The sequence below is a fragment of the Puma concolor genome, chromosome C1 (genome assembly GCF_028749965.1).
Source record: "Puma concolor isolate L17-30 chromosome C1, mPumCon1.1.hap2, whole genome shotgun sequence".
NCBI lineage: Eukaryota > Metazoa > Chordata > Mammalia > Carnivora > Felidae > Puma > Puma concolor.
This window is the reverse complement of record NC_141674.1, coordinates 48,512,560-48,528,686: the sequence shown is the minus strand read 5'-3', so window position 1 is coordinate 48,528,686 and position 16,127 is coordinate 48,512,560. Positions and strand designations below refer to the sequence as shown.

The 16,127-nt window shown below is 41.7% G+C and overlaps 1 protein-coding gene across 12 annotated transcripts in view; it reads right to left on the bottom strand.

Moving 5' to 3' along the window:
• FGGY (FGGY carbohydrate kinase domain containing) overlaps window positions 1-16,127 on the bottom strand; it is a 420,763-nt gene that overhangs the window by 340,232 nt on the left and 64,404 nt on the right. For all 12 annotated transcript variants that reach the window (XM_025912763.2, XM_086717131.1, XM_086717132.1 and 9 more), the window contains one exon: window positions 10,567-10,655. In XM_025912763.2, the coding sequence (XP_025768548.1) occupies window positions 10,567-10,655 (89 nt within the window). The remainder of the gene's footprint in view (window positions 1-10,566; window positions 10,656-16,127) is intronic.

Sequence of the window (16,127 nt, the reverse complement as noted above, 5' to 3'; positions counted from 1 at the left end):
AGGTGTAATATGGGGAGGTCCCTTCAAAACCTAACCACTACTGCAGCCACTGGTTTCACCCCCGCAGAGTGACACCCCGCTGGGATTCAGTCATGTCACCTGGAAAATGAGATCTCTGTTTAACACTTTCATAGTTTCAAGCCATTTCCAGCACAGAACAGACCATCACACTATTTGCAAATAGGAATCATATTCAGAGGTCCTTCTACTTCACCACACCAGAAAGAGCAGAGGGGATTATATTCTCAAAGTGATGCAAGGTCTTAGTGAAGAGCGTTAGGTAAAGGAAATGCTATATTGCTGCTCGCTTGGAAAATCACAGTCATACTGGCTATCATCTTTCAGGCATACAAAATTCATGTCTAGATGTACGCACCAGACAGCTGAAAAAAAGTTCATAGACACTGAACAAATTGAGACCAGCAGTTCTTAATGAAGGGTGTACGGACAGCATAACCACCCGAGGTCATATATTTTTTTATAAGTTTTAATTTTTTCAATGTTTATTTTAAAAGAGAGAGAGAGAGAGAGAGAGAGAGAGTAGGGGAGGGGCAGAGAGGAAAAGAGAATCCCAAGCAGGCTTCATGCTGTCAGCACAGAGCCTGACTTGGGGCTCGATCTCATGAAACGTGACATCGAGACCTGAGCTGAAATCAAGAGCTGGACGCCTAACCTGACCCACCTAGACACCCCATCCACCCAAGGTCACACATTTTTACCTCCTTTGTTCCAAAGGACAAATGTGCACATTCTTAACCTTTTCTGCCACATTTGCTTTACTGGTAAAAAGTGAAGGAAGAAACTCATTCTTCGGCACAGTCTCAACCTACCAGATAAAGAGCGAAAGATAGTCAGCGATCCCAGAGTAAAGCATCAGCATGGGGCATCCGTAGGACTCCCACTCACGGAGGATCTGTGTCCTGACTCTGGCACCTCTGATAAGCACAAATGAAAGGCCTTCTCCTGCCCCCTGACGGACCCAGAATATTCCATTCTCTCCTGCCTACCTGGACTTTTGGCCTCTAGATACTGACCTGCCTACGGTCTCTCAACAACTACCCATTTCTTTCTGCCCAGAATAGCTGAGACCTTTGCTGACCGTCACACTCCACGACATGCTAAACCTTTTGATCACATCACAGGAAGCCAAGACAAAACCCCCAAATGGGGCAGACAGGCTGTCAAACAGGTTATCTGGTTGCTACATGGCCCATCCTCCCCACCCCATGCATAAGCTATTTAAAAAGAATTTAGGTCCACCTTAAAATTTTAAAATAAAAATAACAAGAACTGAAGAAAAAAAAAACGGAAGTAGCACTTTTTGTGCCCTTCTGTGTGGCAAGTACCAGCTAGAGGTTTTCCTCATGCTGTTTCCCTTTCTCCATGAAGCAAATCGAGGTACTTTTTGTCCTCTTTCAACCCTAAGAGGAAACTGGGATTGAGAGGGATTAATTGGCTTGCCCAAATTCACCCAGCTGATGAATGAGAGAGCAAAGCTTCGGGTTAAGAATTCTGTGGCCCCAGGCTTTACATGTATTTGAATAGTTCAAACAAATATGTACCTACCCGGTGCTAGCTTAGACAGATCGTATTTTCTTAGGAGCTCTATTAATATACATGCAAGGAATAAATGAATGACTGAATGAAGGAAACTATGAGCCACAGTTGCTTCAAACCACATATCATCTCCCCCATGACTACTACCATCCTCCCCCTCCTCCTGATCACTATCCTAGATGGATTATAAATTGGTATCTGGGATATAGGTAATGTAGTTTACTGAGAAACTACAATTCTGTGATTATCTTTTTACCTGCCCAATATTAATTCCCCCTTTTTGCTTTAGTAGTAAGAGAAACCCAATGTCATTCAGGTAGCCATGTGTCCAGCTCCAAGCCTCGTCCATCCACGCTCCATTCTGCTAGGCATGACCATAATCCTGAGGGCTGGCCAATGATATACAAACAGAAGTATTATGTAGATCTTCTACAAATGTTGTTTAAAGAAGGCTAACTCAGGTATGTGGCACGTTCTTTTTACACTCCCCAGTCTTCCTTCTTCCTGATAGAAGGAATGCAGACTGGACAACAGAGACTCTAGCAGCCAACTTGGACCATGGGGTGACCTTGAGAATGGAAATCAGGGCTAATGAAAGTGAAGTAAAAATATCAAAAGAGCTAGTGTCTTTGATGACTTCACAGGCTGACACAGTAGCCTAAGACTCCATATGTCTCCATTTATTTACAGAAGAGAATGAACCCCTTAAGCATTTAAGCAACTGTTTTGTGTGTGTGTGTGTGTGTGTGTGTGTGTGTGTGTGTGTGTGTGTGTGTGAATTTTCTATTATTTCTATTATTTATCCGCGAAGAGATAAATACCATATTTTTTCTGTAGAGAATGAAAACACTCTTCTTTCCCAAAAATAAGGATAAAGTAAAGCTAATACTTACAGGCCATTTCTCAGCCCTATTAGATACACTAAAGAAGAAAAGAAAAGAAGAGAAGAGAAGAGAAGAGAAGAGAAGAGAAGAGAAGAGAAGAGAAAAGAAAAGAAAAGAAAAGAAAAGAAAAGAAAAGAAAAGAAAAGAAAAGAAAAGAAAAAAGCAGTTGATGTGAGAGGATGATGGAATTGTTCTTCCTAGAACCTAGAAACATTGTTCTGGAACTCATCCTTCAATACAACACTAAAACAATGCTAGTCAAAGAGCCTTAGCATTCATCACGTCAAGAACAAGTGTGATCTTTTTTTCCCCAGAACTCTTTAATTTTATGATACTTCTAGAGAATCCTTATCCAGTTTCAACCAAGGTCTGGTCAAAAAATGTTACCTCTACCATGATCTAGGTTCAATCAATTTTACTTTCATTCAGATTTCTAACATTAAAAAAATCAAGTCTTAAATCACAACGAGAGTTTATAGTTATAAGGATAGCTATAATAAAAAAAAAAGAAATTAAGAAGGAAATGAAGTGTTGGTGAAGAGATAGAAAAATGAGCATCCTCATACGTTACTGGTGGAATGGAAAATGGAGAAACCTGGCAGTTCCTCAGAAAGCTACATGCAGAATAACCATCTGACCCAGCAATTTTACTGCTAGGTATATTCCCACAAGAAACGAATGCAGAGACTCAAACGGATACTCATACTTCAATGTTGATTGCATTATTCACAATAGCCAAAAGGAAGAAACAACCCAACTGCTCATCTTGGGTCCATCAAAAGATGAACGGAAAAGCAAAATGCAGTATATGCCTACAATGCAGTATCATTTAGCCATAAAAAGGAAATTACGACACATGCTAAAATATGGATGCATCTTTTTTTTTTAAGTTTGTTTGTATTGAGAGAGAAAGCACACACACATGAGTAATCAGGGGAGGGGCAGAGAGAGAGAGAGGGAGAAAAAGAATCCCAAGTGGGCTCCTCACTGTCAGCACAGAGCCCGACGCAGGGCTCAATCTCATAAACCGTGAGATCAGGACCTGAGCCAAGATGAAGAGTCAGACACTTAACCAACTGAGCCACTCAGGTGCCCCAACATGGATGAATCTTGAAAACATAATGCTAAGTAAAATAAGCCAGCCACAAAAGAACAAATGCTGTATGACCCTACTTACATGAGGTATCTAGAATAAACAAATTCATAGAGACAGAAAGCAGATTAGAGGTAACCAGGAGCTGGGGGAAGGGAGGTATGGGGAGTTATGGTTTAAAGGCTATGGAGTTTTCTGTTTGGGGAGATGGGTAAGTTTGAAAATGAACAGTGGTAATGGTTCTTCAATACCATGAATGTAATTATCGCTAGTGAACTGTACTCTTCAAAATGGTTAAAATGGTAAGTTTCCTGCTACATATATTCTTTACTACAATTCACAAAAATTAATAATGTTATCTATCAAAAGCACTGACCTGTTTTTAGTGACTTACATAACGTGTGAATTACATCTCAGCAAAGCTGTTTGTTGGTTTATTTTTTAAAAATCAAGTCTTATATATGCAACTGCAAAAGGCAATCAGGAAGTGAAGTACTACGGAAGGGATGTGGACTGCAGGTATGTTACCAGAGGCAGAAGCTCTGGTTCTGCGGAAGTTTCTCCCTTCTTCCCACCAAGCTGCTGTCTCAGCCCCCAGGGAGGAGGCGGCTGCCACCCAGCCTGCTGGCTCCACTCAGAGCAGCACCAGAAGAACCACAGCTGATTTTGCACCTCACCCCCTTTACTTAATTTCCTCCAAAGGGGCAAGGGCTCATCTGATTGGTTACAGACTGGGATATATTAAGCCATGTTTTAAGGGTGACTGTGTGAAAGATTGGTGATGAGTCATGCATAGAACAACATCAAATGCACTCCTTCCCTTTCTATGCCCAGGTGCAACTAGCATGCTTTGGCTTCAGGTAAGCACACCTGAACATTCAGGGTCTACATCCATCTTGCTGACTCTATTACTTGAGCTCTGCTGGACATATCCGGTCTTCCTCCCCCCATACACCTGAACATGAAGATGCTGGTTCAGTCGCACTTCTGGGCTGCATTTTCCATCCAGTATGCCAGAAGCTCTACATATTAGAGGTTAAAGTGTCATTTTCTAAAATAATGAGGTAGGTTTTCATTCTTCACTTAGCTAATATGCTTTTTATGTAGTCTCTATGAGTCAGAACCCCAGTGGCAACCAAGAGTGAGTTACTCTTTGAACCCTTAACAACAGGGATACCTGTTAGGAATTCAAATAATGAAGATTAATGTTAATTGTCCTAAGTGAAATAATGGCAGTGTGGTTACATAGGAGACTGTCAGGTCTCTTATGTGATCACGCGGCATAATTGAGAAGGAAGCAGATGATGTCTACAATTCATTTACAAATGGCTCAGCAAAATAAACACATTAGAGACAGAGCAAGAGATACAAATGGAACAAAATGTTGAGGAATGTAGGTAAAGATAGGGTGTTCAGTATACCATTCCCTCAATTTTTGGGTTGTTTTCTTTTTTGTTTTTTTTTCAAAAATAATATGTAGGGAAAAATACCAAAACAAAAATTCAATGCTTTTGATCAATGACATAGAGTTCTCACCAATATTTAAGAAAACACCAAAATCCAATATGAGCAACTGACATATGTAATACTAATAGACATAATTAATAACTGCCACTGACATAAATTAATAAAACCAGTGGTTGAAATATATATGAAAAACTAACTGCATTTAACAGCCAAAAATTAAAATAAGACACCATTTTAATCCCCAAAACTTGGCAAAACTGACACAGACATTATACCGACATAGGACAGAATATAATACAGGTATCAAAAATATGTTTTCAGATAGTATTTATTGATATAGAAGATAGAATAATATATGAAAAGTAAATTGTACAAAGTAGATTTACAATTAAAAACCACACAGTAAAGTCTAAATAATGATACTATTTTTGAAACCCTTGAAATTATATCGGAAAATGGCTACAGATCGGGATCAATAATCAATCTGACCATAATCTTCTCTTGACAGATCAGTAAATAACCATTAAAAAATTAACAGTACAATAATATCTCCTACAAACTCAAAACAGAGAACCATGCAAATCAGGAAAATAATTGTTATTTTAAAAGGGAATATAGTTTCTCAAAATCATAAATTCACCTCTTTAAACTAGAAGACAGAATATTCATGGACAACTTACACAGAACTATACACTGCAGCAGAGAGGAAAGAGAAGGGAAATAAACATTTCACATAAAGAAAGCTAAGGGGAAGGGGCGCCTGGGTGGCGCAGTCGGTTAAGCGTCCGACTTCAACCAGGTCACGATCTCACGGTCCGTGAGTTCGAGCCCCGCGTCGGGCTCTGGGCTGATGGCTCAGAGCCTGGAGCCTGTTTCTGATTCTGTGTCTCCCTCTCTCTCTGCCCCTCGCCCGTTCATGCTCTGTCTCTCTCTGTCCCAAAAATAAATAAACGTTGAAAAAAAAAAAAATTAAAAAAAAAAAAAAAAAAGAAAGCTAAGGGGAAAACCAACCTGAGATTTTAGCCATCAGCCCTCTTTTCTCATATGCCATTGAAAAGTCTTAGAAATTCTAACATGTAAATTCTAAGGCAAAGTTACCAATGTGTCTCTTGTACTTAAAGAGTCTGACCGTTAATTTCTCTCAGTCCAAAGAAATAAAAACAAGTGAATTGAAAATAGACACATCTCACATACAGAATGACTCAAAATAATGTTTGTAGATACTCTGCCCTCAAGGAGGTGAAGCATAACTCCCTACTCCTTAAATGTGGGCTGTGCACGGTGACTTCTTTAAAGTTTATTTATTTTTGACAGAGAGAGAGAAAGAGTATGAGTCGGGAAGGGGGAGAGAGAGAGGGAGAGAGAGAATCCCAAGCTCCAACTCACGAGTGAGATCATGGCCTGAGCTGAAATCAAGAGTCAGATGATTAACCAACTGAGCCACCCAGGTGGCTCAAATCTCTTTAGAGGGAAGATTTATATATGTGAACATGTTTTTGTCCGATTATAAAAAATTACATTGTTCAAATTTCTGACTTCCCATTTCTCATATCACCAAAATTCTGGATAGTTACCCACTCATGGGTTAGAATGGGGCAAATTGCTAAAGCATCTGGCTTCAGTTTTTCAACTGCAAAATGGTGCGAACACCATCTGCTTTAACTAAGGGTCGTGAGGACTAATGGGGTTCACATTTGTTAATATGCCTAGCACAGACAGAAAGAAGGCACCTGAAAATGATAATGATAGTATTATTAATACTAACAAAAACAGCTATCAGTATTTGCATTCATATGATGGAGCTGAGTTACAAATTAATCCCAAGCCAGGTGGTGATTTTCTCAGTGACCCAGATAAACAAGAGTCGCTACCACATTTAGGGGGATGAGAACAATAACTAAAGGCGGGAGGGCAGAAAGGAGAGGACAAAATCTGATAGGGGAAGAGGAGGAGGAGGGGGAGGACTTCTTACACAGCATCACTGCCAAAAACAAGTCTGAAAGCTTTAAGACAAGGTGAAACCTGATCACTTTTTAGCCTTGACTCCACTAGAATAATAAAAAGAAAGAAAGAAAAAAAAATACCCTCTGGTCTTTCTGGCACTCATTTCCCCAAAGTCTCCCAGAACAATCACATTAAGAGCCAAATAAACACCAAATCTGAACCTCTCCTTGGCCCAGAGGATGCCAAGTTCATGTTTCACTCCCCAAAGTTTTTTAGCATTGGCACATTCAAACCCAGACCTTCATCTTCTTTATTCAAGAAGAGGGGACAGAGGATGGGGATTTTTCCATTAAAAGAACCATGCAGTGTTGAAATACTGTGTACCACACATGTTGTCCACAGTACCTCTAACTCCCCCAATAATCCTAAGACGACACATCCGGATGAGGACCGGAGGCTCAGTGGGGGGAACAATTCACTCCATGTTCTTGCAGACAGTACACAGTGGAGACACTGAACCCAGGTCAGCCTGACTACAAGGATTTCCCTCTTTCCACTATGCCAGACACTTAATGCAAAGACTTCCTGCCAAAATCGATAGAGAAAGGGAACTAAATAAAATAGCTAATTCCTTCAAAACATTTCTCAGCACTGCACTGGAAGTTCTTCTGTGACCTTAGTCAGCCCAAACAATAATCCCACAGACTGTTGTCACTGTCCCAATTCTACAATCGAGAGACCTCAGAGGGCTTACTTGATTCATCCTAATAGTGCACAGGCGGAAACAGAGAAGGGAGGAGGAGCTGAAAGACTGAGGAATGAACATGAGAGACAGGTATAAGAAACAGGGGTTCCAGGGGGAGGGCAACCACCTCACAAGAGAAACTCAATCCCTGGTGCCCAAGGTCCACAGGCCCTGCTCTAGGAGAGGGAAACTGGACAGATCTCTGAAGGTACTCATAAGTACGGGGCAAGGGTGGGGGGAGGAAGCGAGAATTGCAAATTTGTAGTAATTAAAAGAGAATGACTCATGGGTGTCACAGTCAATTTTTAAAAAATGGCAGGGATAACTGGACAGCCAATAAATCATTTCTGAGCATTAACCTTTCTGCTTCCTGAGGGTTTCAGACTGTTGTGGGTGGGGACAGAAGCCCCCGAGAACATTCTGATGGGCCAAGAAGTTCTCCATTTGAAATTTACCAAGTCCTTTAACTGTTTTTAATACTTTCATTCCCTCACAGGTGTGAAGCACCTTAGTGTCATCTATCACTTTCATGTATATTCTGTTAAGCATTGTTGTCCAAAATTACCTAATCATATATAACCACCTGGGGCACTTGTTTAACATATAAATTCCCAGACATCCCAGGTGAGATATGCTTAAAACTGGAAGCCCTGGGGCACTGTGCTTTGGAAAAATGATTCAGCTGATTCCTATACTCAGGCTAGTTCGGAAAGACTGCTTTAACAGGATCCTCTCAACAAGTTTTCAAGATAGGTATCCTGATCCCCATGTTAAACATAAGGAGAGTACGGTTCAAAGAAGGAAAGGACACGCCCAAGGTCACACAACTCCTGTCTGGCAGAATGTAGAACCACAAATCACACTGTGACTCCACAGTGGGTATGCATGTCATCTAAATCTGAGCCAGAGTCAGCTTCAAGAAGTCCTCTCCTTGGGGTCTTAACTATGGCATCAGAGACCAGGAAATGGGAGTGTAGACTATCCAGCACCATCAGAAAGAACCAGGGAAGAAGTCGATGCCCTGGGTTGAATAACACTCAAGGAAAAAGAGGACAGCAAGGTTCTCCTCTATGTGTAGTTCTATTTTTGAGTCCCCAAATTTTGCAGGCCAATGGGGTATTTCCAACACCCCCACTATTAGCACTCTTTTAACTAATAGGTCCATTTGGCTAAAATGATGGAAATACTTCTTTCACTACTGCACAAAGGTAGGAAAAAAGCCTGGAGAAAGGTCCTTCCAGAAATAACTTCTGACAATTAATGTCACACCAAAAGAGGAATGCCCCAGATGAGATCTTAAAATCCACACACTGACATCCTCGCTGGTGACTGCAGTGTAACAGTGACTCAATTGTGCCTTCTGGGGGTAAAGTTCACACCAATCCCCAAGAGGCTGCTCCTCCAGACAGGGTTAAGTACCTGAGGTGTGCAAAGGATGAAGAATGATGTGCCTGCGAAACATGTCCTCTACTATCTCCTTTCTGGAAGCCCCTAATGCTGAACTCTTATCAACTCTCTATAAGAAAAGTTCTAAATCATACAAAGTGAGCTAGACAGGAAGAGCACAAGAAAATGGCACTCATAGTCCCAGCTTCTCTTGACTTTGAATAAAAAAGAAAATGGGGACGACTAGCCTTCCCTGAAGGAACTGACTTTAAGATTCAACACCTGCCTCTCCCTAAATATATAGATATAGATATAGATATAGATATAGTTTATCTATAGTTATATAGTATATATATATATGTATCTATATATATTTAGTATATATATATAGTATATATATATTTATCTATATATATTCAGTACATATTTACCTATATATATTTAGTATAGATTTATCTATATATATTTAGTATATATTTATCTATATATATAGCTTATATAGTATATATATAATATAAATATAATATATACACTATATTATATAGTATATATAATATATATAGTGTATATATTATATGTATATATATATAATATATATATACATATACACACACAATATATATACATAGTTTATCTGTCCTCGGGGAATGATCCCCTTCCTCACAGATTTGTTGAACATAAATTATCTAAATTATTTTCAAGGTAAGAAAACCCATCTCCCACCCTGCCCTACTGCCCCTCCGTATGTATCTCCTGAAATCTGAGGCCAGGATGACAATAGACTTGCATACTTTGTGATTTCATGTCCAACCTGTCTCTGTTAAATATACACACACACACACACACACACACACACACACACACACACACACACAGTTAATTACAGCAGGCTGCTACTTTACACTATTTTTTAAATTGTCTCTGCCATGTAGCACATACTTATTTATAATATTCATAACTTACGGAAAAATATTGTGACTTCAACATACAGACCTCTACATTCTGCAGTGATTCAGGTATATTACTATAAAAAACAACACACCCATCTAGTTAAAATCAACTTCCTTGAAAAACATATCTTTTGCCTCAATTTTAGGGCCTATCCAGTTAAAATCAACTTCCTTGAAAAACAGATCGCTTGCCTTCATTTTAGGAGCCAAAAAAAATATTTTTCTTTTATTCACCATGTAAAAGGCACCTTTAGAAAAACAGTCACATTTCATGACGAACTGTTCATGTCTCCTTCAAATGTGTCCAATTTTAATGAATGGTCTTCACCTTGGATACCAACATTCCAGGCTGCATGGGAACAATGGTGTTTGGGCATGTGCAGTGGACGTGGAAGATGGATTCAAGATGTTTCAAGTATGTAAAATCACATGCAGATGTACAAATAGTACGTCCAGTCAAAGCGAGTTAAGAAAGCAATATATATACAGACACCCGAGAATGGATGAGCGCAAATAAAATCCAACTTGTAATTAACATACCGTGCTGTGACACCTGTTGCCTTCCACGATAAGAAGTCTGGGAGATCAAAGAAATGTCCCGCCTTATCCCAGCAAGTCTCTCTTAAGTTCTGCCAAATTAAATACATATTAGAATCAATTATGGGCTTTTTTTCTACCCCTCCCTTCTTTCAATAATGTTTCAAATTTTTCAAAACAAAAGCATAGCCAACAATGTCCAAGAAAACATCTGTTCAGGGGCTGGGGGCCAGGGGGCAGGGATGGTAGAAAAGTAGTACCTATAGAGGAAAGAAAAATTGGCAATTATTGATCCTTCCCCAAATGGCCATCATCTCCCTTTTATCCCCTTGGCCAACCCAGAGGGAGAAGATGCACACTCTGTGGGGGAATGCAATCTATCTTCCTCGTGAAGGGCCACAGGATACACTTCAAGGCATCCAGTAAGATTTCAAAGCTGAACAGTTTTAAGTTGGGAAGAAAACCACCCTAAGAAACTACCCCATGGAAGAGAATGTGTCCTGCCATGTAAAATTCTCCCCACACCAACAGGTTCCAAAGGCAATAAGAAAGTTGGTCCCTGCCTTCAAAGAACTTCCAGTCTAAGCCAATGAGAATGGCACAGGACCAAGGTATTCTTACAAGATACCTAAACATTTGTTTCTTCCAGTCTCTTCCGCAGTGCCAATGTGGTCAGAATTTTTCTTGCCACTGGGCTTTTTCTTTCCTCTGCCACCTCCGTCTGGAATTCCTCAACTACCCCCCTGTGGCTTCCCAGGACCCAAGTCGCCTGCCCTTTGGTTAACCCTATCCACCCTTCCTCGGAGAAGCCTTCCAGGATCTCCTACTCAGGGTGGGTCTGACTCTCCTACAACCCATACCATCCCACAATTATTTGCGTGCTATCTTTCTTTCCCACCAGATTATAAGCTCTACAATGTCAAAGAGCCTAGTCCCTTTCATGCACTATGATATATCCCACAACCTTCTCCTCTCCTCCCCCTACCTAGGACTGGACAGTTAGCTGTGAGGTAGAAACCACCTGCTTCCAATCTGCTTATTACACACTTAACTGGACCAGGGATGGACATGTGACCTAATCAGATTCCTTCTGACATGTGAGCCACAGACATGTGAGCCAATCAGATTCCTTCTCCCATGAATTTAGACTAAGGATCCAAATGGAGTCATTTCACTTCTGCCTATGAATAGAACTGAAGGGGAGATAAACTTGGAAACTTGAAGTGGCCCTTTTCTGCCAAGTACCTAGAGAAGCAGAACTTCACAAAGAGAAGAGTAAAGCAGACAGAAGCGGTAGCAAGAAAGGTTTCCTACCATCTAGGCAACTCTCCAAGTCCTGGTTTCAATTATTTCCTTCCCAAGTGGCTACAACTAAAAGGAATGTATCATAAGTATACAGGGCTCTTGGGGGAACCAGGGGGCCATGATGAAGAAGTTCCCAAAGAGACGTATTCCACTGTCCGCTAGAGGGTGACACACAGTGGACGCTCAATAAATATTTGTTGAACAACTAGACAAACTGCTCATTTTTACCTTCCAATCTCTCTCATGTGAGTAATGCTTCAGAGTTTAGAAGTGGATTCCGCGTGCGTTATCTCCTTAGAATGAGGGAAAGTTCTGAGTATTATTACGACTACTTTACAGACATATTACTGGCCTTTATCTACCTTTGCCCTCAAATTCTGAGTTCCTACTTCCTCCTTCCCTATCACTACTATATGGACTATCTGTGCACAACAGAGAAACTGAGTATAATCCCAGGTACAGGGTCCCATTAAAATGACAGTAACATCAAAAGGGTTCAGATGTAAATGGCAGCATGAAGCCAATTTCCTATTACTGTTGTTGTTTATTTGTTTTAAATTCCAAAGCACTGGGGTGAAAGCTTACATTTAGGAAGGGCTAAGCTCTTTGAACGCCCATACACGTTAACGGTAAACAAAGTGAAACTTAAAGCTGACCGAATGTGCCTAACACTGCTGTGCCTTAGTAGTATCTTCATACCCTGATAGGTCACAGTCAGAAAATGGTAGTCTGAAACTGTGTGAGTCAAACGACTCGGATGCCTTCGGGGCAGTCCCCAAAATCTCTTTCCATGTGCTTTGTGGTTTCAGTGATCAGTTTCTAGGGAGAAAGAGAAAACGCAGCCTCCTTCTATGGGCTCCAGAAATCCAAGGCCAGTCACCAGAAATGAACCACTAAACCACGGCAGCAACACCCAGTGCTTCAAGCCAAAGCCGAACAATGTTCCTAAACTCCAAAAACAACTGCTTCTGTTAGATCTCGTATACAGTCATTAAAGACTCTGCATAATGAGAGCTTTCAGCCTGGAGCCACAGGGACATCCACTGTGGACAATGGGACCCAAGCAAATGTCTCCAAGAGAACTTGAAGCTTCTTGCCAAAAAAAGAGACACGCTGCAGGCAGGAGGCATGAGGCAGCCAGGGAACATCATTTCTTCTTGAAACCATGCCAGCTTCATCTACCAAAGCCACATACCCCAGTCCAACCTCTCTCTATAGGATGAGAAGCCAGAAGCATCTAATTAGAGGTATGAGGTATCCTTAAGAATAGGCATGGTCTTGGAGGAACAGAGACCAGCAGTCCCCACTTCCTCTACAAAAGCAGTCTGGAGATTAGCCAGAAAACAGAAGGCAAGGGCACCTGGGTGGCTCAGTCGGTTAAGGGTCCAACTCTTGATTTCGGTTCAGGGCACCATCTCACAGTTGGTGAGATGGAGCCCAGCGTTGGGCTCTGTGCTGACAGGGCGGAGCCTGCTTGAGATTCTCTGCCTCACTCTCTCTCTCTCTCTCTCTAAATAAATAAATTTAAACATCAACAACAACAACAACAACAACAACAACCACAAAGAGAAGAGGGCAGAGTTTGCCAGGATGAGAGGGAATGTCGCCTAAAGCCTGATCTCTTACTTTGAGATGCTGGCAGACTATCTGTGACGATCTCATGCTGTTTTTATGTTGAGCTACATGATTCACAAGTGCTTTGTCATCAAATGCCAGATGGGCCAAGAGCATGTAGCCCCATGGATGGATTTTTAATCCAGTTCTGTGGGAAAATCTCTCTTTCCATCCCACTCTCCAGTGCATGGTCCCAGCTGAGGGCCTCAATCTTCCTGAATTACTTCTATTTTTGTAACCATTGGGCCTGCATGAAGACACCGTGATTGCACTCCTATATTTGTCCACAGCTCACAAACAGCCCCCGCATGCCTCATCTCATGTGATTCTCAGGGCGGTTCAGAGGTGTGTAGGCGAATATACGGCAGTCTCATACTAAGGATGTACAAACAGTTTCAGACAGGGCTTACACCAAAGTGACATGGGACTCGTAGCTCTGAACTGAGTGCTCCTTTCTTATCCTATGTCACAGTCACCACTCTGAGGCTCCCAGACCCATCAGAGATGTGGGGTTTGGCCTTTGGGGAGATTCATAATGGAAGCTACAGCCATTCTTTACAGAAGAAAAAAACAGAAGCCCTTTCCAACACATTTCTGTACACAATTTAAAATTTTTCAAGGGTGCCTGGGTGGCTCAATCAGTTAAGCAACTGACTTCGGCTCAGGTCACGATCTCCCAGTTCAGGAGTTCAAGCCCCACATCAGGCTTTGCGCCATCAGCAGATAGATCCTCTGTGCCCCCAACTCTCTGCCCCTCCCCCCCCCGCGCCTCTCTCTCTCTCCCTCTCTCTCTCTCTCAAAAATAAACATTAAAAAAATAAAAATTTTCAGAGAGGTCACTTCCAATCCCAAGCAGCTCACTTAACTTCCTAATAACACCTTCCACGCACAGATGGTGTACCAGAAACAGAGAGCACAGAGCAGGCCCTCAACACACACCAACTTCAGCCCTATCTCATCATGTGACAGCTGAAGCCAGTTCGCACTCAAAGCTCTCTGTGCGGAATGAGTTCAGCCTATCCTCCAGTTACCAAGCAACTAACAAAAACGAGTCTTTTCAAGAAAGAAAAGAAATCAGCTGTGATCTGGGGTACAGGACTCAGCCCTAAAGGCTTCTGTGTTCCAATAACGATCGTTTTGAGCTCAGCAATCCCCCAGGCTTGAAAGCAACCAAAGAGAACAACTTTTTCCTTTTTTTAATCACCCATAACTTCATGAAACCACAGCATTTCTTGGAGGGGGGAAGTTACAACTCAATGCGCACACAGTGGCGGGGCTCAGCAGAGGGTGGAGGCAGAGCCGTACATCCAAGATTCAGAGCCAGGCAGCGGCCGCCCTGACAGCCTCAGGGCATAGAGATGGGAATTTCTCCCATGCCCTCTCTCTGTCATGTCCAGGGAGGCAGCAAGGTATCCCCTGGATGCTCGATGTTGAAAGAACTAATAGGTCCCTCAGCACCAGGTCCCTCAGCGTATGTCAGGAGACATCAGGGCCTAGAAGCGGCATGAGAAGGTAGAGATGAGCAACTCAAAAGTATTTTGTTGTTAATTCCACAAGGATTCTGTCTAGGCTATCTGCTGTGTGCAGTGGAAAAAAAACAAAAAAACAAAAAGAGAGATTCCCCTTTTTATGATAAAGTTATGAGGCTGACTCACCAAACCTGGGTATCAGGCTCATTACATTATTGTCATACATCATCTTATTAATTACCTTTTCCGTTGCGCACATCTTCCTCTAGCTCTGCTCTAATTTTCTTCTGAAAGGTCTTGATTTGAAATTTCTTTATACCTTCTGAAGATTCCCCACCCAGCAAATGATCCTTCCTGAAGAGCCCAAGCACTCATGATGTTGTTTTCTAGCATAACTGCCCATGAGAAAGCAACATCTTATCCTCCTTCTACCTTCACGACTCCAAATTAGGGCACAGGCTGACAGGCCAGAGAAGAAAGAGAAAACGTAATCCCCAGTGTCATTCTTAAGAGAAAAGTGATGCTGAAAACATGGAGTGGGTCATAATCCCCAACCAGAGACCTCCCAGAACGAATGAAACAATTGTGTGTTTGAACCTCCCATCCACAAAGAAAAAGACCAAACACTGGACCTATTTCAAGTCAGACAGGCAGATACGCTGAGATGTTTGTGCTACTAGAGGCATCTTGCTAAAAACTGAAAACTTACCATTACATTCCCTTGTTTAAAATGGCCCGACAGCTCCTCCTGGCCTCGAATCACACTGAATTCCTTGGCATGGCTCTCAGGACACTCAACACCCTGGCTCCAACCTGGCCATTATGATGATGAATCCTTCTGGGCTCATCTCCTAGCATGCTCCACCCGGTACTCACCTCATTGCCTTCACTTTGCCCAAATGCATCATGCTCCTCTCCATTTCCAGGCCTCTACTTTGATTGACTTCCCCACCTTCTCCCACAACCAAATTTCTACTTTTGATCCATATGCAACTCAAATGTCACCCTTTCAGCAAATCCCTCCAGTCCCTCGTCGTAGCCCAATTATATATACACATGCCTAAATCCACCTCAAAATGACAAACTCTCGGAGGGCAAAAGCCAGCTCATACATGGAAAAAAAAAAATGCAAAAAGTTTCAGAAGGTATAAAGAAATTTCAAATCAAGACCTTTCA